A 25,943-nucleotide genomic window follows, 5' to 3' on the forward strand; every position below is an offset into this window, starting at 1 on the left:
ATATCCGAATATCATCTTAAGAGTACTAAAGAAATACTTTTGCAACCTAGTTCTGCTTGGTGCTTGGAAAATTGGTGTGCCTGACATATACAATTTTACTGAATGAAAAATATATGATAGCTACTGTATTCATGCTTAGATGTCATCTAGGAGTGTGATATTAAAGCAGGAATTTTACCCAATAATATCTATTTCCTTTGTCATAATCAAGTGATAAAGATCTCATTTGTTCATTCATCCAGACATTCATTCATTTATTTTCCTCCACATGTAAAGGTAAGGGAATGTGTTTCAAACTCTTTGTCTAAACCACAGCAACAAATACATTTTATGTCATAATACACGCTGGCAAACATACATATTTCATAAATATTTCTTGCAATATACTTATACTTATCCTTACTATAGATGATACACTATTTTCTGTTCTATTTTTTTAGCACTGTTCTATTTTTATTCTTTTTCATTTTTTTTTTTTTCAACGTTTATTTATTTTTGGGACAGAGAGAGACAGAGCATGAACGGGGGAGGGGCAGAGAGAGAGGGAGACACAGAATCGGAAACAGGCTCCAGGCTCTGAGCCATCAGCCCAGAGCCCGACGCGGGGCTCGAACTCGTGGACCGCGAGATCGTGACCTGGCTGAAGTCGGACGCTTAACCGACTGCGCCACCCAGGCGCCCCTCTTTTTCATTTTTAATGTAATTCTGGTCTTGATCCACCACATTGATTTTAAAACTATGGGTCATGACCCAGTGTTTAAAAAATATTGCTATAGGCTAGGGCTATATTCAAAATAAATAATGAGGGCAGCATGTGCACTGGCTACATCAAGATGGGAGTGGACTTTTTATTTAAGGTCAATTAAGTAATGACCTTATCAAAATTTTTGTCTCTTTCTGCAAAACTGTTGTTAAAGATGTGTTCTAGGTCAGATTTTTCTTAAAATGGGGTCTTCAGATCCCCAGGTCTAGAGATACATAGATGTATCTGAAAGTTCTACCAATATGTTTTAATTTCAATTTGTGTTTAAGCAGTATTACTTAAAAAAACTTATTTTACTATACATTAAATAAAAACTTTTCTTTTGCTATGATAAGTCACAACTATAAATGTTTTCCTAAAGTAAGACTTTCTTTTTTGTTTTTTATTTTTTCATTGTGGCAAAATATACATAAAATAAAATTTACCCCTTTAACCATTTTTTTTTCTTAAGTGGGCTTCATAAGCCCAGCATGGAGTCCAACTTGAGGCCTGAACTCACACCCTGAGATCATGACCTGAGCTGAGATCAAGAGTCAGCTGAGAGAGGTGCCGGTAGCTCAGTAGGTTGAGCTTCTGGCTCTTTATTTTGGCTCAGGCCATGAGCTTGTGGTTCGTGGGATCTAGCCCTGTGTCCATCTCTGGACTCTCAGCGTGGAACCTGCTTGGGATTCTCTCTCCCTCTCTCTATGCCCCTCCCCCACAAACACTCTTCTCCCCCCCCCCCCCCCCATAAATAAACTTTAAAAATTTTTGAAAAGGGGAGCCTGAGTGGCTCAGTTGGTTGAACATCTTGGTTTCAACCCAGGTCATGATTGCATGGTTGGTGAATTTGAGCCCCGCATCAGGCTCCACACTGATGGTATGGAGCCTGCTTGGGATTCTCTCTCTCTCCCCCTCTCCCCGGCCCCTCCCCCCCATTTGCATGCTCTCTTTCTTTCAAAATAAATAAACTTAAAAAAATTTTTTAAATTAAAAAAGATGAAAAAAAAGTCAGCTGAGATCAGGTCAGATGTTCAATGGACTGAGCTACCCAGGCACCCCCCTTTTCAATAATTTTTAAGTGTATACTTAAGTGGCATGAAGTATAGTCACACTGTTGTGTTGACTTTAATTTTTCACAGCAGTATTTTTTTTTTTTTTTAATTTTTTCAACGTTTATTTATTTTTGGGACAGAGAGAGACAGAGCATGAACGGGGGAGGGGCAGAGAGAGAGGGAGACACAGAATCGGAAACAGGCTCCAGGCTCCGAGCCATCAGCCCGGAGCCTGATGCGGGGCTCGAACTCACGGACCGCGAGATCGTGACCTGGCTGAAGTCGGACGCTTAACCGACTGCGCCACCCAGGCGCCCCACAGCAGTATTTCTTAAAATGTAATTTTCAAGAGTATTTGAGAATTTTCAAAAAAACATTTTTCCCTTTAAAAAGAGTTTGTGTATTACTCAGGATTAGGAGTCAGTATTGTAGGTTACACATTGAACTTACAATCTAGATTTATTTTTCCTCCCTTGACAAAAATGAATATTTTTCTTTAGATAATGAGAATGATGTAGAGCATTGTGCTTTTTTCCCCCTAGAAACACAGAAATTCAATAATTGTAAGCATTTTCTGTTCCCAATATAATTATTTGCCTGTACTGTATATCTTTATCTTCCTTTCATCATAAATTGTCCTATTTTACACGGTTTATATTATACCTTGTTTCAAATTCTTTTTAAAAAGGTACTATGTAAGTTTTAAATGCACGCTGAAAATTCTGGCTCAAAGTAGTAGACTATATAAATTATGGCTGAATTCAATCTAAATTTTAGAAATTCCTTTGTTCAAGAATAGCAACTAATGTTTTAAAAATAGTTCTAGTGAATGTGCCAGGGATTGCGCTAGTCAATTTACTGTGAATACCTAGTAAAATCCTACCATTTAAGTACATTTATTACCCCCACTTCACAGAGGTTCAAAGACATGAAGAATCTTCTGTAATGTCCTGAAGCAGTTCTGTTAGGACCCAAGTCTGGCTGACTTCCAAAGCTCAGGCTCCTAACCATAACTCACCGTTACATTCCAAGCTGCACATTCTACTTTGCAAGATTGATAGTTTTCTGAGATTCTTTGTGGGAGAATGATCACTGCTGCCCCAATGAAACTGAACCTTGTCTTCTAACAAAGTTTTTGCTCTTGCACCAAGTCGCTATCCTGTCCGTTTTCTTAGTGGAGTCCTAGCCCACCAACTGACCCTGGTCCCCTATAAGATCTTTGTGCCTCAAGAATCCCTTACCCTCACACCCTGGCAACCACAGCAGGGCCCTGTCCCCTCACACCTTGGTCGGCCTGAAGAGCCTGGTCCCTTCTAGACCCTGATCTCCTTGCAGGGCCCCGATTCCTCAGCTAGGTGATCCCCGCAGAGCCTCATTCCTTCAGGTCCTCGTCCCCCAGAGCCCTCAGACCCTGTTTTTCAGTATAGCTACGATTCTTGTGCCCCAGCAGACAGCAATACCCTTCAGCAAAGCTTCGCAGGCACTTCTTACAAAGGTCTCACCGCAATCCCTAATTAAGAGCACTTCTCAGCCTTTCCTCTTTCCAACCTTCTCCCAGAACCGTGCTTTTCGATTCTCCTCTTTTTCTGCTGTTTATTCACTCTCCTAAACTTCCCCCACCATCTGATGGCCGGGTTTTAGATCCCGGAGCTCCCACAAAACTCACCCAACGTCCTCTCTCCACGAGAGTTGCGATCCCACACCGCTCCGCGCTTTACCTCTCACCTTGGTTGGTTCAGGCCCTCTCGGCTAAGAGCTCCCCCCACTCGCCCCGCCCCGAAAAAGCCTTTCAGCCAGTCGTCGCCAGAAGCCCCGCCCCCTCCAAGACTATTGGCCACCACTCCTAAAAAGTCCCGCCTCTTCAAGCTTCCAGTCCTCCTCCCTGCCCCGCTTCCCTTGTTTTCATTCCCCCTGTCACACGAGGCTGTGGCAAACCCAAAGTGGGAGGGGCGAGGAAGAGGGAGGGAAGGGGGCGGAAAGAGGGCGGAAAGTGAAAGGCACAGAGCGCCTCTCTTTCCTTCGTCTGGTTGGGTTCTCGACTGCTCCCAGCAGCCGTTGTATTGTGGGATCGCGGCGCCGTGCCTGAGACGCTCGGATCCGCAGGAGAGCCTACTCACTAGCGCCTCCTGTTGTCTGTAAAGCTGCCCTGCCATTCCTCGGCACCTAACTCCCTCCACCCCCCCCATCGCCTCCTCCTCCATCCTCCAGTTCAAAATGGCGGCGGCGGCAGCAGCGGCGGCCGCGATGGCTCCTCCGGGCTGCCCGGGTTCGTGCCCCAACTTCGCCGTAGTCTGCTCCTTCTTGGAGCGCTACGGGCCGCTGCTCGACCTGCCTGAGTTGCCGTTCCCTGAGCTGGAGCGGGTGCTGCAGGCGCCGCCGCCGGACGTCGGCAGTGGAGAAGGTAAGCGAGGGGCCCGAACGCCCGGCGGGAAGCGGCCCTGGCACGCTCCTTCTCTCCGCTGTTCACGGATATCCCGGGCCTCCGCGGCTCTGTCCTTCCCCTGGGGCGCAGCTCCGCCCGGCCTGGCCTCTCCGCCCAGCCCCCAGGGTCTTGAGCAGTGGGGAGGCGGGGCAGAGACCCCCTAGGGCCACCGGGCCTGGCGCCGAGCGGAGGTGGGGGCGTCGCGGGCTAGATGTGGGCTGGGGGCGTGGAGGGGTCATTGTGCTGATCGGCGGCCCCTGGGACTGCTCCCCGGCGGCAGGGGCCGGTCCTCCACCCCTTCTCCCCCTGGGTGGCGGGGGAAGGGGAGCGCAGGTTCCGGCCAGCTTTGCGCTTTTCTCCTCCTCCCTTGCCTTGCTCCTTCCCCTCCTCCCACCATCCACCCGACCATCTCGGGGGAGGCTGGGCTCATCTTCTCGGGGCGCCCCTTTCTCTCCCTCCACCTGGGTGGGCGGGGGCCAGCGGACACTTCAGCTCTCCCTCCCTCTAGTGGGAACTCCCCCGAGAGAGTCGGCTCGCGTCTCTCTTCCTTTCCCCTCGAGGGCCAGTTTAACCCCCAAAACTCCTTCCTCAGAGTAGGGAGGTTTGCTCCTCCCCCATGGGAGAGGGTCCTTCTCCATTCTCGCTTTGGGGGTCGAAGTCGGCAGCATCTCTCCACTTTGGAGGTTAGAGGGTTAATTTTTCCTCCCCCATAGTTTTCCTCCTCCTTCTCCCCACCTCCCCCCAAATAATAGAAAAGCATCTCCCCACTTTTCTAATCCCTTCCCCCTTCATCTTGGCAGCGGGGCTTAGGGGAAGAAGTCGCCCTCCCATTTGCAGGGTGGGGTGGGGTGGTTAGTATGTAGGCTGGAGGAGGGGCTCAGACGGAGGGGGAAACAGTTGAAGAAGGTGCTTGTTGCTCATGTTTCTCTCTCTGGTGCTGCTGGTCTATTATTGGTGTTCGCAAGTGGTGCTCCTTCCACATAAGGCCACCGCGCGGGTGCAGGGCGCATGCTCTGCCCGGCCCCATTGAAACTTCCTGCTGCTGCTGCTGGTTGTTTCGCTGGAGCATCTCAGCTCTGTGCCTGCTGCCTCTGGCCCTTACACTGAGCGCGTACACTCACCCCTTATTTATTTCTGATCCATGGCTCTCCTTCCTTGGCGTATTTCTTCCCTCAAAGAAGGTTTTTTTTTGTTTTGTTTTGTTTTCTCTCTGTATTCTAAGCATTGCCTTTATCTGGGAACAGCCCTTGGCTGGAAAAGAGACGTTTTCCAGACCTTTTTTTTTGGTCCGTATTAGGTGGCTAAAGTGGACGGGGTATTGTATAAGACAGATAGCTGTTTCCTTTCTAAGAAAGCAAGGTTGCTCTTCAATTCTCCATGGAAATGAAGAAGTTTCTGCTAACAATCTTATTTACATTGCCAGGAAGGGTCCGAGTGTGAAGTTTTTCAAAATATTAGCTGTAGAGGAAATGATGTTATGACTACCAAAGACTCAAATTAATACAGCGTTTATGGTACAGGCACATATCCCTTCTTACCTGCCCAAATTTACCCTTAAACTCTGGCATATAAAAAGGTAGTTTATGTAGTATGAAATAAGAGTGTGATAAGTTACATTGTATAAAGACTTCCTGCAGAATTTCTTTAGAAGTTAAGCTCCCTAATATAGGTATTTTATTATGAAATTGTATTTATATTCAAGTTTTAGAGAAGTAGTCACTGAAATAGAATGCCTTAGTTGCTTTTAGCATACTGTTGGAAATGATAGTAATGTATGTATCTGGGAGAAATTTGGGAATTTGGGGAAAGAATTGCTGGCAGATTGTTTTTGGAATTTTCTTGGACCAAGATGAAAGGCAGGCATAGACCTGTGATGGCATTGCATTCTGGGTGGCATACAAGTTTGCTTGCCTTCCATTCCTTTTAAGTATTTTGGCCACTGCATTTGGCTTGTTAGTTATAGAAGAAAAAATATCAGGGTCAGTTTACTAGTTCATGTTACCTTTCTATCTAGAATTGAACAATGGGCCATGTACTAAATGAAAAATGAGAAATATTCTGGGCTGAGAAATTGTACCAGTGGGCTCAGCCACTTCATTACCATTGGTATAGTTACATCTATAATAATAGATCTTGTCATAATGTTACCTAAGAATAATTATTAATTAATGTTATATAGTTCAAGATGCTTGGCAAATGAAAAGTCTTGCAGGTGAAATGCCATTACTGTGCAGGGAAAAGATTTTCAGGCCTTTGAGGATGGTTAACCTACTTGTAACAGTTGGATAAAACAACACTGGCCAAACTAACAAGATTTGAACTGAGTCTTTTTATGAAGGAGTTGTGGTATACTAGAAAAAGTTAAAAGACATGGGTTTTCGCACTGAACAGTCATATATAAGTTGTAGGGCAAATTACTTAATTTTGATGGACTTCGTCTCTTCAGTAAATAGAGATAATTATCTCAGGATCAAATGAAATATTTCAAAAATCCTTTCATAAACTAAGCGCTTGAAGTATTCTTCTATTACAAATTTTATTAAAGATGTTTATGAGAGAGAAGATCTACAAGTGTATTTGGAATTAAAATGTTAAATTCTAGTACGTTGTGAGAATAGGGGTGTGAGCTATTATACTCTTGGGGAAAAGTCTTTGTTACAATCAAATGAGTTTTGCTCTGTGTAAAATTTAACTATTTTTAAAAGACCATTCTTAATGTTACATAAAGAATCCTAGTTTATAAAATTCTTTGTTTTTTCTAGTGTGCTTATCCTTTAAAAGGTGCTTTTGAAAGTATATTCTTTTGAGTTGCCAGTTTAAGACTTTTCACCTCATCATTTTTTGTGATAGGTATAGCAACGTGATGACATCCTTTGGAGGAGTTTGTAGTTCTCTATATTGTCCTTGTTTAAGCACTTTATGGTCTTTTCCCGAAAAATTTGTTCCTAAGTTTTTATTTGACATTGTGGCTTTAGTTTAGAAAGCTTCCTTTATCCTCCAGAGAGTTAATGATTAAATTTGGTTTAAGTTGGAATGATAGAATAATAAGTAGCATTTATTGAGCATTTACTATGTGCAGACATCATCTCATTCCTCACAACTATTCTCTGAGGTTAGTACTATTACTCCTGTTGGGCAGGCATAGAACTAAGGTTCAGGAGTTTGATTCAACTGCCCAGTGCCCAAAATTATATAGTTATTGGTAGAATCTGATTTCTAACCTAGGTCTGAGTCCAAAGCCAGAAAATTACAGAATACCTTGCCATAGGGCCATATTTCCCAGATTGCACTAAAATACTCCAGGGTATTGCCACCAATTTATAGAGGCACCATGTGGTAGTTTAAATTTTCAAGGAAGATGGAGCAGTATTTGACATCTGTTGGTTGCCAGGTAAACTACTACTTGACATAACTCCTGATTTGAACATTAGATTATGCTGTATTCCTTTGGGTGATGTATCTTTGTAAAGTTGGGTTTTGGGGGGTTGCTGTGACAAAATGTAAATACTGCATGAAAATCAGTGAGGAATAGGAAATCAGGATAGCAGTGTCCGATTTGATTCCAAGGTTTAAGAAGTTGTTCATTGCCCAACCATAATATGCATTGTGTAAGTAAGTGTGATTATTTTGGAATGAAGTGAAAAAATTTTTTTTCAGCTAAAGTAGATTAGTTTTTCAAATTGCTGCTAACAACTTGGTAAGTGGAACTGTTAGTATTTCTTGGTTTAGTGTTGCTGTGAAAAAAATTAGTGAAATACCGAGGGTGTCATGAACCTAGAGAGCTTGGGAACCTGTGCTCTAGAGACTTTCATTGAGTTTGGGGGCTAGGAAGGAGTACTATATCCATTTTGACTTTATTTTGCAGGAAGAAAACCAAGGAGCACAGATTGATTTCACGTGTATATAGCCAACCATTGGTGCTCTTCAGACTATTCTGTTAAAAGTTCAGGGACGCCTGGGTGTCTCAGTCAGTTAAGCATCCAGCCTTGGCTCAGGTCATGATCTCATGGTTCGTGGGTTTGAGCACCGCATCAGGCTCTGTGCTGACAGCTCAGTGCCTGGAGCCTGTTTCGGATCTGTGTCTCCCACTCTCTCTGTCCCTCCCCTGCTTGCACTGTGTGTCTCCTTCTCTCAAAAATAAATAAACTTAAAAAAAAAAAAAAAAGAAGTCCACCTGTAGGTTGAAACTGTGGGGAGAAAAATTTAGATTTCTCGTTGATGTTAGTTAGAATAGGAAAAGGGTGTACTAACTGAAGGGATGTGTGTGTGTGTGTGTGTGTGTGTGTGTGTGTGTGTGTGTTTAAATGTTTATTTTATTTTTGAGAGAGAGAGCACGTGTGCGTGCAAGCAGGGCAGGGTCAGGAAGAGGGAGACGGAGAATTAGAAGCAGGTTCCAGGCTCCTGGCTGTCAGCCCAGAGCCCATCGTGAGGCTCAAACTCATGAACCATGAGATCATCACCTGAGCCAAAGTCAGAGGCTTAATTGACTGAGCCATCCAGGTTGTGTGTGTGTGTGTGTGTGTGTGTGTGTGTGTGCGCGTGTGTGTGTGCGCGCGCGCGCTCTTAATATTTAGTTTAGGGAGAGTGCAAGTGGGGTAGGGGCAGAGAGGGGGACAGAGGATCCAAAGCCGGCTCTGCGCTGACAGGCTGACAGTGAGCCTGATGTGGGGCGTGAACTCATGAACTGTGAGATAATGACCTGAGCTGAAGTTGGATGCTCAACCGTCTGAGCCACCCAGGTGCCCCACCCCATGTGTGTTTTTAAAGTTTATTTATTTATTTTTGAGAGACTGGGAGAGAGTGCAAGTGAGGTAGTGGCAGAGAGAGGGAGAGAGAGAATCCCAAGCAGACTGCGCTGTGTGTTAGCCCACTGTGGGGCTCGGACTCAACGAAATGTGAGATCATGACCTGAGCTGAAGTCAGTGCTTAACCAACTGAGCCACCCAGGTGCCCATTTTTTTTTAATTTATTTTTTTAAGTAATCTCTATACTCAACTTGGGCCCTGAACTCATAACTGCAAGACCAGCATTGCATGCTCCACCAACCAACTCAGTCAGCCAGGTATCCCTGAAGGTGTTGTTTTATCCCCATACCCTCACAATCTACTTTTGCCCTCCTAATTCTGTGCTCTATATGGACATCCCTAGCTTCCTCCTGACTGAAAGTGGATTATCAGGAGGTATGGATACAAGTAAAAGTGGACATTGACTTTGTGGGATTACCAACACTCAAGGCTCCCAAGTGTCTTTCCTCTCCTTCAGAGGACATTCTTTTTGAAGAGGAAAATGTACTTTTTCATTCTTTAAGGATAGTTTTTGTATATGTATTGGTTGAAAAGTTATATATATCTAATATCAGTCTATTAAAGTATATGTGGGTAATGTGTTATGATTCCCATAGTTCTGTGGTTGAGTTATTTGTATGGTATTAAGTAAGTTGGATCATTTGTTTTTGGTTTGATTTTTTTTGAGATTTTTATGTTACAAAAGCCATTTTATTTTATTTTTAATGGTTATTTTTGAGGGGGGAGGGGCAGAGAGAGAGAGAGAGTGAGAAAGATTTAAAGTGGGCTCTGTCTGCACTGACAGCAGAGAGCCCCATGCAGGGCTCGAACTCATAAACCTTGAGATCGTGACCTGAGCCGAAGTCAGATGCTTAACTAACTGACCCACCCAGGCGCCCGACTAGGGCAGTTTTAGATTCAGTTTGGTTTTTTTGCATTTTTAAATGATTCTTCATACAGCTTTTACAGTCAAATGTTAAGTACAAAAGAATATACCTTTTATATATACAGTACATATACAGTATATGCAGTATATACAACTGGATTGTGACTGTAACTCCTACTAGTGCTAAGTGAATTGTGTGACAATTGTTTTTAGATGAACTATACAAAGTAGAAATATGACTTTACCATAACTGGAGCCACCATCTATTGCTTTAAGCAAAAGATCTTATCAGATGCAGGTGCCAAAAGTTGCATGGGTCAGCAGTAGTAGACCATTGGTGGTAGCATCGCTGGAATCGGAACCTGTTTTGGTTGAAAATGGCTCTGGTTTGGCTCTTCCACTTTTGAATAAAGAAATGTTCTTTAGACATTTATTAGAAGGAAAGAGAGAAGTATATTCTCCATCATTTTTGGTATGTCACAGAGTTGAGGTATCCAAAAGTTGTGGAGGTTCCTGGCTTGTCCCGGTACTGGAGATGATAGGGACAGAGGATTTTTCTGGCTGAGTTGGGCTTGTTAGTACAGACTGACTTGCTTGTTTTTTAATTGCTGAGAAATTCCTTTTGAAATTTATCTGTGTTTTAAAATCTCTGTTTGAAAGGTAAGCATTTAGCTATTAATATATGTATTGAATATCTGCTATATGCTAAGTATAGTAAACATGGTGTGGATTATTTTTAAAAAAACACTAATTAAACATGGGCTTTCTGTTAAGGATTTTCTAATCTAGTAAGAAGTAGCTCAGTTGAGTTGGACTTACAATTACCATTCAAAGGCTAAATTTTTTCTCTGAGTTTTTAGCAAGTGGAGTAATAGTCTATGAATACTAGTCTATAAATTAATAGACTAAAAATATCTCTATGACAATTTTATGCAGTGTGGAAAAGTAAGAACAACTCAGACCCAAAGTACATTTTAACCTGAGTCATATATTCAGTAAGGGAGATATTTATGTGTGTTCCTGATTTAAGAAAATTTTCTTTGTCTCTCTTTTCATGGATAGAGTCTTAAAATATTATGCCTTGGTACTTTTTGTTTTGTTTTTCTGTATGGTGGATCACATTATAAAGGGTATCAGGGTGTTTTCTATTTTTTGTGTGTGTGTTAGAGTTTTTACAGTATCAAATATTGCTTCAGAGAGTAATCTGGGGCTTCATTTTAAAAAGGATTTGTTCTTTCAACAAATGTTAATTGATTACCTACTATGTACCAGGCACATTTATATTCTGGGGATACATTAATGAAAAAGATAAGATCCTTGTTTTTATGGAGGTTACAGTTTACCAGCAAAAATAGACAGTGAAACAATAGGTTTTTTTTTTTAATATTCTTTTTAAGTTTATTTATTTTGAGAGAGTCACTCACACTTGTGAGTGGGGGAGGGGCAGAGAGAGAGGGAGAGAAATTTCATGAACTGTGAGATCATGACCTGAACCAAAATCCAGAGTCAGAGGCTTAACTGACTGAGCCACCCAGGCACCCCAATAAGTTGGGTTTTTTAAAAAATATATGGACAAGTAATATGCGCACTTGGTAATGATGTATATTTTAGCGAACTTTGTTTTATAATTTGTTTAGCTCTGTGTCTGTACTATGCCTTTTTGCCTATATTTGTACATGTTTATCCTAATCATTTTCTAAGTAATAGGATTATAGATTTTTATTTTTTCTTTTTTTTTCTTTTCACATTCCATATAATGATTATGTACTTCTTTGGTAATAACAAAAACATTATTTAAAAGTAGTCTTTTATCAAGAAGTGAAATGGGTGAAGGTGGTCAAAATTGGTCAACTTCCAATTATAAAATAAATAAGTCATGGGGATGTAATGCAGAGTATGTTGACTATATGTAATAATACTGTATGGTATATTGGAGAGTTGCTAAGAGAGTAGATCACAAAATTTCTCATCAGAAGAAAAAAATTTGAAACTGTGTGCATTGATGAGTCTTAACTAGGTTTGTTGCAATGATCATTTTGCAGTATATACAAATATTGAATCACATTGTATACCTGAAACTAATATAATGTTATATGTAAATCATATCTTTTTAAAAAAGTTTTTAAAAAGTCTTCTGCGTGAGTTGAGTATTCCCCATCTTCCTTTGTCTGCTCACTGTACTCCTACCAATCATTAATCACCAGGTGATCTGTGAAATTTTTCCTGCTTTCTCTCTCTCTCAAATTAAATTAACCACTTCCACCTCCTCACCCCATGTGAATTCTTTTGTAGATTTTATAGAGCAATACCTATAAAACTTCTGTGCACTTACAGCCTCGCCTACAAGACTGCAAGCTCCTTGAGGGCAGGAATAAATATTTATGAAATGAATAATTATTTCCCAACTCATTATAGGACCATGTTCTGTTCTAAAACTTTTTTAGAATTAACTCTTATATAACTCTTATATAAACATTTGCCAACATATGAGAATGAGATTCTTTCCATTCCTAGTCGGAAGTAATTGACATATTGGTTAGCACTAGCACTCAAAGTAACCAGATTTCATGTCTTGTTCCATTAGATGTAATATCGTATTTAAAATGAATGCTTGGGGGTGCCTGGGTGGCTCAGTTGGTTAAGTGTACAACTCTTTACTTCAGCTGAGGTCATGATCTCACAGTTTGGTTCATGAGTTTGAGCCCTACATTGGGCTCTAGACTGACAGTGCAGAGTCTGCTTGGGATTCTCTCCCCCCCCCCTTTCTCTGTCCCTCCCCCACTCATGCTCTCTGAGTCTCTCTCCCATAATAAATAAATAAACTTTTAAAAAATCTAAATATATGGGGTCCCTAGGTGGTTCAGTAGGTTAAGCGTCCGAGTTCGGCTCAGGTCATGATCTTGCAGTCCTTGAGTTTGAGACCCTTGTCGGGCTCTGCTGATAACTCAGCCTCAGGCCTGCTTCAGATTCTGTGTCTCCTCTCTCTGCCCCTCTCCCGTTCATGCTCTGTCTCTGCCTCAAAAATAAATAAACATTAAAAAAATAAAAAATTAAAATATCTAAATATATTTAAAAAAATAAAATGAATGCATATAATTAGTTAAAACCTAGTTAAAACCTGGTCACCCTAGTCTGTGATAGTCTAATGCAAGGCGAGTAAAGTATAGCTTGTAGGCCAAATCTGGCCCATTGTCTGTTTTTGTAAATAAAGCTTTATGGGTGCACATCCATGCTTATTTGTTTACATAATTGTGGCTGCTTTCACACTAAAGTGGCAGAGGCAAGTGATTGTGGCAAAGAACATAAAGCTTGCACAAACTAAAGTGTTATCTGGCCCTTCACAGAATAAAAAAGAAATTTGTTGATCCCTATTCTAGTGAAGAAAGAAAGATGATTGTGGGTTTGAGTTTTCTCATTATTTATCTAATTTTACACACAACTCTTTAACTGTTATTCTTTTTAGGTTAGGTAAGTATTTTAAATCTTTTCTGTTAACAGAATGATGATATTACATTGAACTAATTTTTTCCAAGGATAGCCATGGCTTCCTCTGTCTAATTGTCATATGGCAAGGCTGGGATGGGGGCCAAGTGACATAGTAATTGGCAGTAATGGTAAGAGTTGTAATATTGCTGTTAGAATGGCCTCAAAGTCTCATCCAGGTGGACTGGTTTAAGATCTCATTTGGAGGCAGCATCGCCAGGCCTTGGTGAGGATAAGGTTGGGAAAATGGTGATGCCATCTACTTAGATGAAAAAGGATGTTTTATTGAAGGTAGAACTTAAAAATATTTACTTGGGTTACTCAGGGGACAGAGGGTTGAGGAGAACATACTAAAGAATACCCTACTTAGTAGTGGGTGGAATTACATGCTTGAGCATCAGTCAGTTTCACAGGAAAAGTGCAGAATGTTGGTTTCTAAAGCTTTAGCGCTTAGAATGCTGGATATGTCCGGGAATTTATTCTGATACTTCTCCTGGTCCTTTTGTCCTGAGCATCCTCACAGTTGACTACAAATAAGTATAATTGCTATTTCCTCAGTGTCTACACGTTAAAAATCTTTCAAGGAAAAAGAGTGTTTTATTCCATATTGTAGCTTGCTTTTGGTGTTTGGAGTTTTGGAGTATAGCAAGATCGTAACACACTGGAGAACTTTGCCTAATAAGAAATACAGTGGAGTTTAATTTATATTCCCATTAAAATCCTGTCAAGCTTTCTTTATTAGAATCATGGAGAAGCCATCTCCAGTACTGCTAACTTGGTCCAGCATCTGAACACAGACATTCCATAACATTCCTCATTTTAGAGATTTTTTTTGTCCTTTAAATTTTGACTCTGATTTACTGTTTTGTCCTTGTCTTTTTACTTTCATGGCCTTATCATTTTATAGTCCTCTATCTTGTATGCTTATCTGGTTTGATTCATCATGATAACTGTGTCTCATCCTTTTTCTTTACTTTTCCCATATTTTTGACCTCCCTTTCCAACCTAAATTATCTTCTCCATCTTTTATAAAACAAAAATAAATTATAAAAATGCAAAAATGAGGGGCTTTGGAGTGTACATGCTCTACCACAATTTTCTAGGTTAAATAAATGCCTTTATTAATAATTTTACAATTATTAGAGCTTACTGTTGAGCCAGGCTCTATAGTGAAGTCTTCTACCAAGATTATTTAATTCTCACAACCACTCTGTTGTACAGTTGGTATTTACTCTTTACGGGTAACGTAACTGAGTATTAGAGAGGTAAAGTAACTTGCTTGAAGTCACACATTATTAAAATGGAGGAACGTTTGATACAAAGGTAGTTCATATTGTTGTAGGAATTTAAAACTGAGTAAATCTGGCTGCACAGCCCTAGTTCTTTACCATTCAACTGTCTGTCCCCTCAGGTACAATCTTAGTTAGAATTGTAATGTGATCTTCAGTACCATGGTCTTGGTCTGAACACTGAGTAGTGATTTGAATAGTTAGGCTTCTGAGTCATAGCGTGCTTTTCTACTCATTTATGCTTTTTTACTTTTAAAAGTACCAATTTTATTAGTATAAGCATTATTATAAAAGATACAGTGTTCTAATGGGATACTGAAATATATTAAAAGAAATACAAATTCCTAGGTACAGTTGAATGCCTCAAACACAAACACCTGTTTGTCTTGCGGAGGACAACTCTAGTCTTTCTCTGGTTTGGAAATTATTCTCTTCTTGAATCTTTTTGAATCAACACTCCATCTCCTATAGCTGTAACGTTTTGTGCAGTGTGTCATCAAAAGACTCCAGGGTTCGTTCTCTTACTGTTATGACTTCCATTTACCCTAATTAAAGAAGCGGTCTTATTTTTTTCCTTTTAGCTCAGTGGTTTTCAACCTTTATTATAATCAGGTGATTTAATTAACTATTTCTGGCTGCACATTAGAATCATCTGGGGAATCCTTTTGAAAAATACTGATGCCCAGGCCTTAACCACACTCCAATAAATTCAGGGTCCTTGGGGCTTGGGGCCTGGCTTCAGTGATTCTAATGTGTAGCTAGGAATGTCTGTTTTCATTTATTTAGCCTGATACTTTTCTTCAAATTCTGTCTTTTAGTCTGGTTTGTCTGGTATTAGTAGAGCCACTTGGGCTGTCTTCTGGTTACTGCTTTGCATGATGTATCTTCTTCATCCTTTTTTTTTTTTCTTAAGTTTCTAAGAACTTCTCTCTCTCTCTCTTTTTTTTTTAATGTTTATTTTTGAGAGAGAGAAACAATGCAAGTGGGGGAGGGGCAGAGAGAGGGAGACACGGAATCCAAAGCATGCTCCAGGCTCTGAGCTGTCAGCACAGAGCCCGATGTGGGCTCAAACCCATAAACCGTGAGATATGACCTGAGCCTAAGACAGATGCTTAACGGACTGAGCCACCCAGGAGCTCCCCTTTTAAAAAAAATTTTTTTTTGTTTTGTTTCCTTATTTTTAAGGGCGGGGGTGAGGGGCAGAGAGAGAATAAGACAGAGGATCTGAAGCATGCTTTCTGCGCTGAGAGCAGAGAGCTCAATGCTGGGCTCAAACTCATGAACCATGAGATCATGACCTGAGCTGAAATTGGATGCTTACAACTGACTGAGCCACCAGGCGCCCCTCATTTTCATCCTTTTAACCTCTTGGGTCTTTGATTCCAAAATGTGTGTCTTGTAGACAGCATATGTTTGTGTCATGTTTGCATGATCATGTTGGTATGAATCTAGTCATGCAAACAATTATATAGAAGTTTAACTGTTGTAATAGAGGAGGTACTTTGGGAATATAAATGAGCTAGTACCTACCTTTGCCCAGCAGCTATCATAGCATCACTGTAGTCATTGTGGAAATTTAAATGGTTGAATAGGAGATGGATAAGCATTCCAGGTAGAGAAGAGCATAAGAAAAGCCATAGAATTCTGAAATAATGTGTGTACAGGAAGTTGTGACTTAATTTCAGGCCTTAGGTTTCTAAAAGATTTGTGGTTCACGAACTTCAGACCATGTGAAAAAATTGGATTTGGACACTGAATTATAAATGCCTTAGCAATATTTTTCTTTATTTAAAGGAAAAAACACATTAAATAAAGGCAACCTGTCATTGACTGACTAAATTCTGTAAAGAGTTCATTTTGCCCTATATACTTTCTTTGTATCATAGAAATTAGCATATAAGAGATGCTCAAATGTTAGTTGAATGAATAAATGTCCCATATTTCAAATTAGTAATAATGGGTGTTTTAGTTGTTCTTTTCATCTTTTGCTTACTGGAGATTTGTCAGGGTGTAACTGTTTCCTTTTGGGGATTTCTTGTAAAGATAGATACTACTGAATCCCCCTCAATACACTATTCCTTCCTTCCTTTTCTTTCCTTTCCTTTCCTTTCTCTTTTCTTCCTTTCCTCCCTTCCTCTGTTGTTTCCTCCCAGACCCTCTTCATCTTTGTTTATAATAGTACCTTAGAATCCTAAAGTGGCAAATCTTTGTATAATCTCCCAGTTTTTTTCTTGGATTACATGGTTGTACCATGTCTTTACTGCATGTCAGAACATGTGTGTTAATCTCTATCTTCTTATTACTTTTTATAGGAAACTTAGAATATAGTTTTAAGATCCAGTTTTTCTTTTCTCTTTCCCAAGATAGCTCAGGGAAAAGTCATTATTACTTTTCTGCTGTTGACCTTTTCAAATTAAGGGGCGCCTGGTGGGAAGCTCAGTTGGTTAAGCATCCGACTTTGGCTCAGGTCATGATCTTGCGGTCCATGAGTTCGAGCCCCACATCGGGCTCTGTGCTGAGCTCAGAGCCTGGAGCTGCTTGGAATTCTGTGTCTTCCTCTCTCTCTGCCCTACCCTTGCTCACACTCTGCCTCTTTCTTTCAAAAATAAACAAACACTAAAAAAAATTAAAGGGGCACCTGGGTGGCTCTGTCAGTTAAGCGTCCAACTTCAGCTCAGGTCATGATCTTGTGATTCGTGAGTTCGAGCCCCACAATGGCCTCTGTGCTGACACCTCAGAGCCTGGAGCCTGCTTTGGATTCTGTGTCTCCCTCTCTCTCTGTTACTCCCCTGCTCGCATTCTGTCTGTCTCCCTCTCAAAAATAAATAAACGTTAAAAAAAAAAATTTTTTTTAAATCCCCAGCCCCATTTTTCTGAATTGTTTCATGTCTTCACCAGGGGTGACCTGAAATTCTTATTTCTAAAACTAAAATTTTTTGACTTGTTGGAAAGGCATTGGGCAGCTTGAGGGTGGAGAATTCAGCTATAGGTTGTTACTATATTGTTGGTGAGATATGAACTGGGGTGGTGGCTGTGGGGAGTGAGAAGAAAAAGTAGAGAAGTTCCCAGGTTTCTGGTGTAGAGAGTAGGTAGTTAATAGTTCCACTTATTGAAGAAATAAATAGCCAAAAAAGCTATAGGGTTTATGGGGGGAAAGTGTGATTCCCTATTTAAAAAAAATTCAGAGGCACCTGGGTGGCTCAGTCAGTTAAGCATCCGATTCTTGGTTTCAGCTCAGGTCATGATCTTATGGTTCATGGAATTGAGCCCCACATCGAGCTCTGGGCTGACAGTGTGGAGTTTCCTTGGGATTCTCTCTCTTTACCCCTTCCCCCCTCTCTCTCTCTCACTCTCTCTCTCTCCCTCTTTCCCTCCCTGTCACTCTAAGAATGAATGGATAAACTTTAAAAAAAAATAAAAAATCAGAATCCTAATAACATATGAGCAATATTTGAAAAACTAGCCATGTTTCTCTTATAGCTTACTAAAAGCTTATTCTGAATAAACAGATTATGGTGGTCTATCTTATTTTACAGCTCTTTTTGGTTTTTGTGAATTATTTAAGTTGTTGTGCATGTATATGCTATACATAGGTTAAATATACATCTTACATTTTGTCAAGATGGTTTTTCAGAGTGTGTTGTTTATGACTTAAGATCATTAAATTAGCTTTATTAAACTATCTTGGCATTGGTGTCCAGTTTATTCTCTTATAGGTAAAGCTTTCTATAACTGAGTAACTGTCATTTGCATTTATTTTAAAAAAACAAAAACACTTGTTGTAATTGTAGGGATTGCTGTGTTCTGCCAGATAAAGGTTTGATAGTTGTTGGACATCTTTTCTGTTCCCCCTTACCCACGAAGAAAGAAATGGAACCTTTTATAAACTGAAATCGCACTCTAAATAGAGAAAAAGAAATGTCAGTGTGGATTGAATCTATTCTATAGATGAGAAATACATAAGTTAATGTGTGTTGTTTGTGTGGGTTGATAGTTGATGAGTAATTCATTAATCTTGAAAGATCTTCTAGCAGAAATGTTTGAGTTGAATTCTGTTTTCAGAGTGACTCTTTCTCCACTTACACATGCTATTAGACACCAAGTGGTAACTCAGACTTAATGTTTCTTGAGTTACAATTAAATTCTCATCTTATGCCGTTTAATTAGTGAGGGATATCTCCACCGTCTTAAAAGACAAAATGTTATCATTTAAAGAAATTACATATACTTCTTAAGCTAGAATCATCAATAATATAAACAATTTGTATCTACAAGGAAGTTAATACTGGGAGATTTTCTCCATTTCCTCTAAGGTTGATCCTAGAGCATAGTAAGTTGCTTTACTATGTATTGTCAAGCAATGTAAGAATCTTTACAGTCTCCCTCCTTGACCCTCTGAGTCCCACACCCAACCTGCCATATTTTAATTACCTGGGATTTAGTTCCATATTGTCAATCATTTATTTTTATGCTTCTCTGCAATTATTATTATTTTTCATTTTAGAGAGAGGGGGAGAGGGGAGGAGGAAGAGGGAGAGAGAAAGTCTTAAGCAAGATCCATGCCTGCCTCACACTTCACTACTAAGATGCAGGGCTCCATCCACCACCCTCGGATCATGACCTGAGGTAAAATCAAGAGTTGGTCGCTCAACCCACTGAGCCACCCAGGCACCCCTCTCAGCAATTATTTAAACTAAGCTATATGTTTTAGTAAGTTTATTTGTTCATCGCTTTTTTTTTTTTGGTTCCCACATTTTTCTTTTTTGATTCATTCTTTTGCTATAGTACATTCTTATTCCAACAGGATTTCTACGAGTGAACTTTGAGCTCTTGCATGGCCGAAAATATACTTATTTAGCCCTCTGTTCTGACTACTCATTTAAAGTACAGTATTCCAGAGCACCTGGGTGGCTCAGTCAGTTAAGCATCTGACTTTGGCTCAAGTCATATGATTTCAGGATTGATGAGTTTCAGCCTTGCATTGGGTTCTCTGCTGTCAGTGCAGAGCCCACTTTGGATCCTCCGTCTGCCCCCCTTCTGCTCCTCCCCCGCTTGTGTGTGTGTGCTCTGTTGCTCTCCCTCTCAAAAAGATATATATATGTAAAAAAAACACGGTATTCCAGTGTTCACATAATACCCCCCCGCAAACTTTGACGATACTGCTCTTTTTTTCTTCTAGCACCCACTGTTGCTAGTGAGAAATCTGTCATTCTGACTCCTTTTCCTTTGCAAGTGAGCTTCTTTTCCTTCCTGAAAGATTTTTATAATTTTATTTTAAATCCCTGGAGTCTGACATTTTCTAGGATGTGTCTTTCTCTTTCAGTTGCTTTGATTTTGTGTTTACTTTTTAAGACATTCAAGTTACAGATTTATTTGAAGCCTTCTGTGTATTACTCCTGTTCTAGTTCTCTTTCTTCCATTCCCTAAGCAACCACTGTCCTGAAATTTAGAGTTTATTATTCTCATGAACACTTTTATACAAAGAGTATATTTACATATCCATGAACTACATAGTATGGATTTACATGCTTTGAAACTTGACATGTGAGCAGTATAATACTGTACTCATTCTTCTGCAACTTCCTTTTTTCCCTCTCTCAACACTGTTTTTGAATATATCCATGTTGATTTATATTGTTTTTATTTACTCTAACTGTTGTATAGTATTCTATTACGTAAAAGTGCTTTGTGCGTGTTTTTTTTTTTTTAATTGGTGGATGTTAGGTTTACCTTATGCTGTTAAGAGTCATGCTGTAATAAACATTCTGGGCTGCCTGGGTGCTCCAGTCGGTTAAGCATCTGACTTCGGCTCAGGTCATGATCTCACGGTCCGTGAGTTCGAGCCCCGCGTTGGGCTCTGTGCCGACAGCTCGGAGCCTGGAGCCTGCTTCAGATTCTGTATCTCCCTCTCTCTCTGACCCTCCCCCATTCATGCTCTGTCTCTTTCTGTCTCAAAAGTAAATAAATGTTAAAAAAAAAAAAATTAAAGGGGCGCCTGCGTGGCGCAGTCGGTTAAGCGTCCGACTTCAGCCAGGTCACGATCTCGCGGTCCGTGAGTTCGAGCCCCGCGTCAGGCTCTGGGCTGATGGCTCGGAGCCTGGAGCCTGTTTCCGATTCTGTGTCTCCCTCTTTCTCTGCCCCTCCCCCGTTCATGTTCTGTCTCTCTCCGTCCCAAAAATAAATAAAAAACGTTGAAAAAAAAATAAAAAAAAACATTACAGTGGCTTTGCCTAAAGTTGGAATTGCTGGGGCGAGGGTATATAAATCTTTATTTGAGCTATAGTATAGCCTGATTATTTTCCAAAGTGGCTTTATTAATTTACATACCTCCATCAGTGCATGAGGGTTCCCCTTCATCCAGATATTCAGTACTTGGTATTGTCACAGTTTTATGTTTTTGATAATGTGATTGTGAATTTGTTTCTTATTGTTGCCATGATAAGATTGAGGATTTTTCATTTTTTTTGGCCATTCAGTTTTTGCTTTTGTGAATTGCCTTTTTATACTCTTTCCCCTGTTTTCTTTGTGATTGTCTGTTTTTATTGATTTGCCACAATTCTTATTATATTTCAGATGTCAGTCCTTTGTCATTTTTATTTGCAATGTGAACATCTAAATACTACTTATTTCTCACACTATTTTTATACTTTCTCTTATTAAACTAAACTTTAAAATTTCAGCGTGGTATCATTGTCAATCCTTTTTTAGTGTTTATACTTTTATATTTTGTTTAAGAAACCTTTCTCATTATGATTCTGAGTCCATAAGATACTCATCTGTATTTCCTTCTAAAAATTTTCAAATTATAATTTTTTTTTATAACTTTTAAATGTTTATTTAATATTGAGAGACAGAGCATGAGCATGGGAGGGGCAGAGAGAGGGGGGAGACACAATCTGAAGCAGGCTACAGGCTCTGAGCTATTAGCACAGAGCCCGATGTGGGGCTCGAACTCACAAACCACGAGATCGTGACCTGAGCCAAAGTCAGATGCTTAACCGAATGAGCCACCCAGTTGCCCCTCAAATTGTAATCTTAATTAAACCTCTTAGAAGTTACTTTTGTGTAATATGTGAGGGTTTTTTCCCCCTCTCACTAATTTTTTTCATTTTATTTTTTATTAAAAAAACTTTTTTAAGTTTATTTTTGAGAGAGCGTGCATGCACGTACACACGAGCGGGGGAGGAGCAGAGGGAGAGGGAGAGAGAATCCCAAGCAGGCTCTGGTGCTGTCAGTGCAGAGCCCCATTTGGGGCTCGACCTCCCAAACAGTAAGATCATGACCTGAGCCAAAATCAAGAGTTGTACACTTAACCAGCTGAAACACCCAGGCTCCCTTCCTGTGCTTTCTTTGTCAGGTTTTGGTACCAGGGTGATACTGGCCTCATAGAATGAGTTGGAAAGGATTCCTCCTTTTCTGGGTTTTGGAGGAGTTTGAGAAGGATGGGAAAATTCGCCAGTGAAGCCATCTGATGCTGGACTCTTCTTTGTGGGAAGTTTTTTATTATTATCTCTCTACTTGAATACCCTATGAGTATTCAGATATTCTATTCTTGAGTAAGTTTTGGTAGTTTGTTTCTAGGAATTGTCCTTTTCATCTAGGTTGTTTAGTATATTGACATTCAGTGGTCAATAGTCATATCCCTGCATTCATTCCTGACTTTAGTTATGTGAATCTTCATCAGCCAAGCTTCATTTGTCTTCATCAGCCAAGCTAAAGGTTTGTCAATTTTGTTCATCTCTTCAAACAAGCAACTTTTGGTTTCATTGACTATGATTCCATTTATATTAAATTTCCAAATTAGGCAGATCTCTGGAAACAAAATAAATTAGTACTTGGTGGGAGTTGAGGGTGGGGGAATTGGAAGAGATGAGGTTCCTATCAGGGTTGATGGAAATATTCTGTAATTAGGTACTGGTGATGATTGTACAGTATTGCAAAACTACTAAAAGCCACAGGATAATACACTTTAAAAAGGTGGATTTTATGCTATGTAAATTTTATTTCAATAAACTTTTTTTTTCAAGAGTTAATTGCATGCGTATGGGTCTATTTCTCTACCGTATATTCTGTTTTCAGTGATCTATTTGTCTTTTTTAATGTTTATTTTTGAGAGAGAGTGCACGCGTGTGTACAAGTGGGAGAGGAGCAGAGAGAGGGAGACACAGGAAGCGAAACAATCTCCAGGCTCTGCTCTCAGCACAGAGCCTGACGTGGGGCTCAAACTCATGAACTGTGAGATCGTGACCTAAGCCAAATTCAGACCCTTAACCACCTGAGCCACCCAGGCACCCCAGTCTGTTTGTGTCTCTTGAGGCCAGTATCACTCTGCCTTGCTCAGCTCTAGCTTTGTAGCAAGTCTTGAAGTCAGTAGTTTAAGTCCTACAACTTTCTTCTTTTTAAAAGGTCGTTTAACTATTTTAGGTCTTTTGCATTTCCATATGAATTTTGGAGTAAGTTTATCAACCTCTTTAAAATATTTCCTGACATTTTTATTGGGATTATGTACAGATGAATTTGGGCAAAATGACACCAAAATGGCATTGGGTCTTCTGATACATGAACACAGTATATCACTCCATTTCTTTAGGTTTTATTTTTTTTTTAGCAGTGTTTGATGGTCTTCCACATCTCTTGTCACACTTGTCCATAAATACTTTGGTTTTTTATGATAGTCTAAACGTATTGCTGATACATATAAAAAACATGATTGATTTTTTTTTTGTATATCGGTCTTGTATTCTGCAATCTTACTAAACCCAGTCATTTTAAATAGCTTTTAAAAAATGATTCTTCATAAATGATCATGTCATCTGTAAATACAGTTTTACTTCTTTGTTTCTCATCTGGATGCCTTTGATTTTTTTTTGTTTTTTCTTGTTAGAACTACACACAGAGTGGTAAATATAAATGGTGATTATGGACATTCTTGCCTTCCTGATCTCAGGGGGAAAGCATTCAGTTTTTCACCATTAAGTCTGGTGATAACAAGATTTTTCACTATGTCCTTATACCGGCTCAGAAAGTTCCCTTCTATTCCTAGTTTGCTGAGAAATTTTATCTGGAATGCATATTGGATTTTGTCAAAATTTTTGAAATATATTGAGATGATAATGACTTTTCATTTTAAGTTTGCTAATGTGGCAAATCACACTCATGGATTTTTAAAAACCAGTCTTGCATTTCTGGGAGGATAAACCCCACTTAAGTCATTGGTGTGGACTGAATTTTGTATATCCAAATTTACAGTTCGAAGCCCTAACACCCAGTGTGACTCTGTCTGGAGGTAGGGTCTTAGGTGGTAACCAAGTTTAAATGAAGTCCTAAGACTAGGGCCCTAACGTGATAGGACTGTGATATCTTATAATAACAGGAGGAGAGATCTCTTTCTCTTTCTCTGCCATGTGAGAACACAGTGAGAAGGTGGTTGTCTACAAGCCAGAAGAGAGCTCTCACCAGAACTTGACCATGCTGGTACCCTCGTCTTGGACTTCCAGCCTCAAGAACTGTGAGAAAATAAATTTCTGTTGTTTAAGCGACCCAGAACAGACTAAGACAGTCTTTATGAATTATCCTTTTCATGTATTTGCTAAAATCACGTTAAGAAATTTTGCATTTGTGTTCACAAGGGGTATTACTCTGTAGTTTTCTTTGTTTTGATGTGTTTATCTGATATTGTTATCAGGGTATGATGTTGACCTCATGGAAGGAATTGCAAAGCATTTCCTCCTTTTCATTTTTCTGGAATGATTTGTATAGATTTGGTATACTTTGAATCTTTGGCTTCATTCACCATTGAAGCCACCTGGGCCTGGAGTTTTCTTTATGGGGAGATATTGAAGATTTAATTTCTTTAATAGGTATAAGACTATTTATTTTATCTGTTTCCTTTTGGATGAGCTTTGGTAATATGTTTCTTTCAAAGAATTATCCCAGTTCATTGAAGTTATAGAATTTATCAGGAAAAAAAAGAAAAGAAAAAAGAGAATTTATCATCATACATTGCTCATAGTGTTCTGATTATATTTTTCATATCTATAGTATCTAATCCATTTTGTTTTTGACATTGTTAATTTGCGTCTCCTTTTTTCCCCCACCTGCTTAGTCTGGCTAGAGGCTTATCAATTTTTTTTTTTTTCCTCAAAGAACCAGCTTTTGGTTTCATTGACTTCTGCTACTTATTATTTCCTTTCTTCTCTTTATACTGTGTTTCATTTGCTTTTATTGTAGTTTCTCAAGGTAAAAGCTTTGGTCATTGATCTGAAACCTTTTTAAATATAGGTTGTTAATTCTATGAATTTCTCTGCTTCTTTTAGCTGCATGCCATAAAACTTATTATACGTATTGTATTTTTATCTTGTTTGGTAAGTTTTTCACTTTCATTTCTTTAATTTTACCCCTCCTTTTTTTTTTTGTTTTCCTTTTGAGGCTCCAAATTAGCTATATATTTGACCATTTAAAATTGTCCCACAGTTTATTGATCTGTTCACTTTCAATCTTTTCTGTCATTTTGTTTAGTTTTTACTGTTGTGTTTGTAAGTTCACTAATTTTTTTTTTTTTTTTTTTTTTTTTTAGCAGTGCTTAATCTAGTTTATATCCTACTCAGGGCTTTTTAATATCAGAAAGTGGTTTTCCTCTGAAGAATTTTTATTAGGTTTTTTGTTTTTTATATAATCCATGTCTTCATTCCACATATTCAGTCTTTCCTCTAGTTTCTTGACCATATAGATTATAGTCATTTATAATCCTATAACTTTTCATGTCTTTTAATTTTATTATTATAGAATTAATATAACCTTGTAAGTCACTTAATGGTTAGATATACTTTTTTTCTTCATACTATGGATTGAATTTTTCTGCTTTCTTTGCTTGTCTGGTAACTTTTGATTAGATAGTAGACATTATAATTTTACTATATTAGATGATAGATTTTTTAAAAATTAAGTATAGTTGCCATATAATGTTACATTAGTTTCAGGTGTACAACATAGTGATTCAACAATTCTGTAGGTTACTCCGTCCTCACCAAGGTAAGTTTAGTCACCGTATGTTATTGCAGTGTTGTGGACTATATTCCCTATGCTGTACTTTTCATCTCCAGGACTTATTTATTTTATAACTGAAGTTTGTACTACTTAATCTCCTTCACCTATTTTGCCCATCCCTGGCCCACTTACTCTTTGGCAACCACCAGTTTGTTCTTTGTTTATTCATTTGTTTTGTCTTTTAGATTCCACAAATAAGTGAAATCGTATGGTTTTTATCTTTCTCTAACTTACTT

At 39.3% G+C, this 25,943-nt stretch overlaps 2 protein-coding genes across 3 annotated transcripts in view; one reads left to right on the top strand and one right to left on the bottom strand.

The window, feature by feature from the left end:
* The window catches only part of AAMDC (adipogenesis associated Mth938 domain containing), a 30,987-nt gene extending 27,440 nt beyond the window's left edge, over positions 1 to 3,547 (bottom strand). The window contains exon 1 of the mRNA XM_030331899.1: positions 3,464 to 3,547. The gene's annotated coding sequence lies outside the window, so the exon portion shown is untranslated. The remainder of the gene's footprint in view (positions 1 to 3,463) is intronic.
* Positions 3,548 to 3,853: 306 nt separating this feature from the next.
* RSF1 (remodeling and spacing factor 1) overlaps positions 3,854 to 25,943 on the top strand; it is a 163,172-nt gene continuing 141,082 nt past the window's right edge. Inside the window, exon 1 of one of the 2 annotated variants that reach the window (XM_030333593.1) lies at positions 3,854 to 4,198. In XM_030333593.1, the coding sequence (XP_030189453.1) occupies positions 4,012 to 4,198 (187 nt within the window). In that variant the 5' untranslated portion in view covers positions 3,854 to 4,011. The remainder of the gene's footprint in view (positions 4,199 to 25,943) is intronic. The other variant, XM_030333592.1, reaches the window with a different exon arrangement.

The sequence above is a fragment of the Lynx canadensis genome, chromosome D1 (genome assembly GCF_007474595.2).
Source record: "Lynx canadensis isolate LIC74 chromosome D1, mLynCan4.pri.v2, whole genome shotgun sequence".
NCBI lineage: Eukaryota > Metazoa > Chordata > Mammalia > Carnivora > Felidae > Lynx > Lynx canadensis.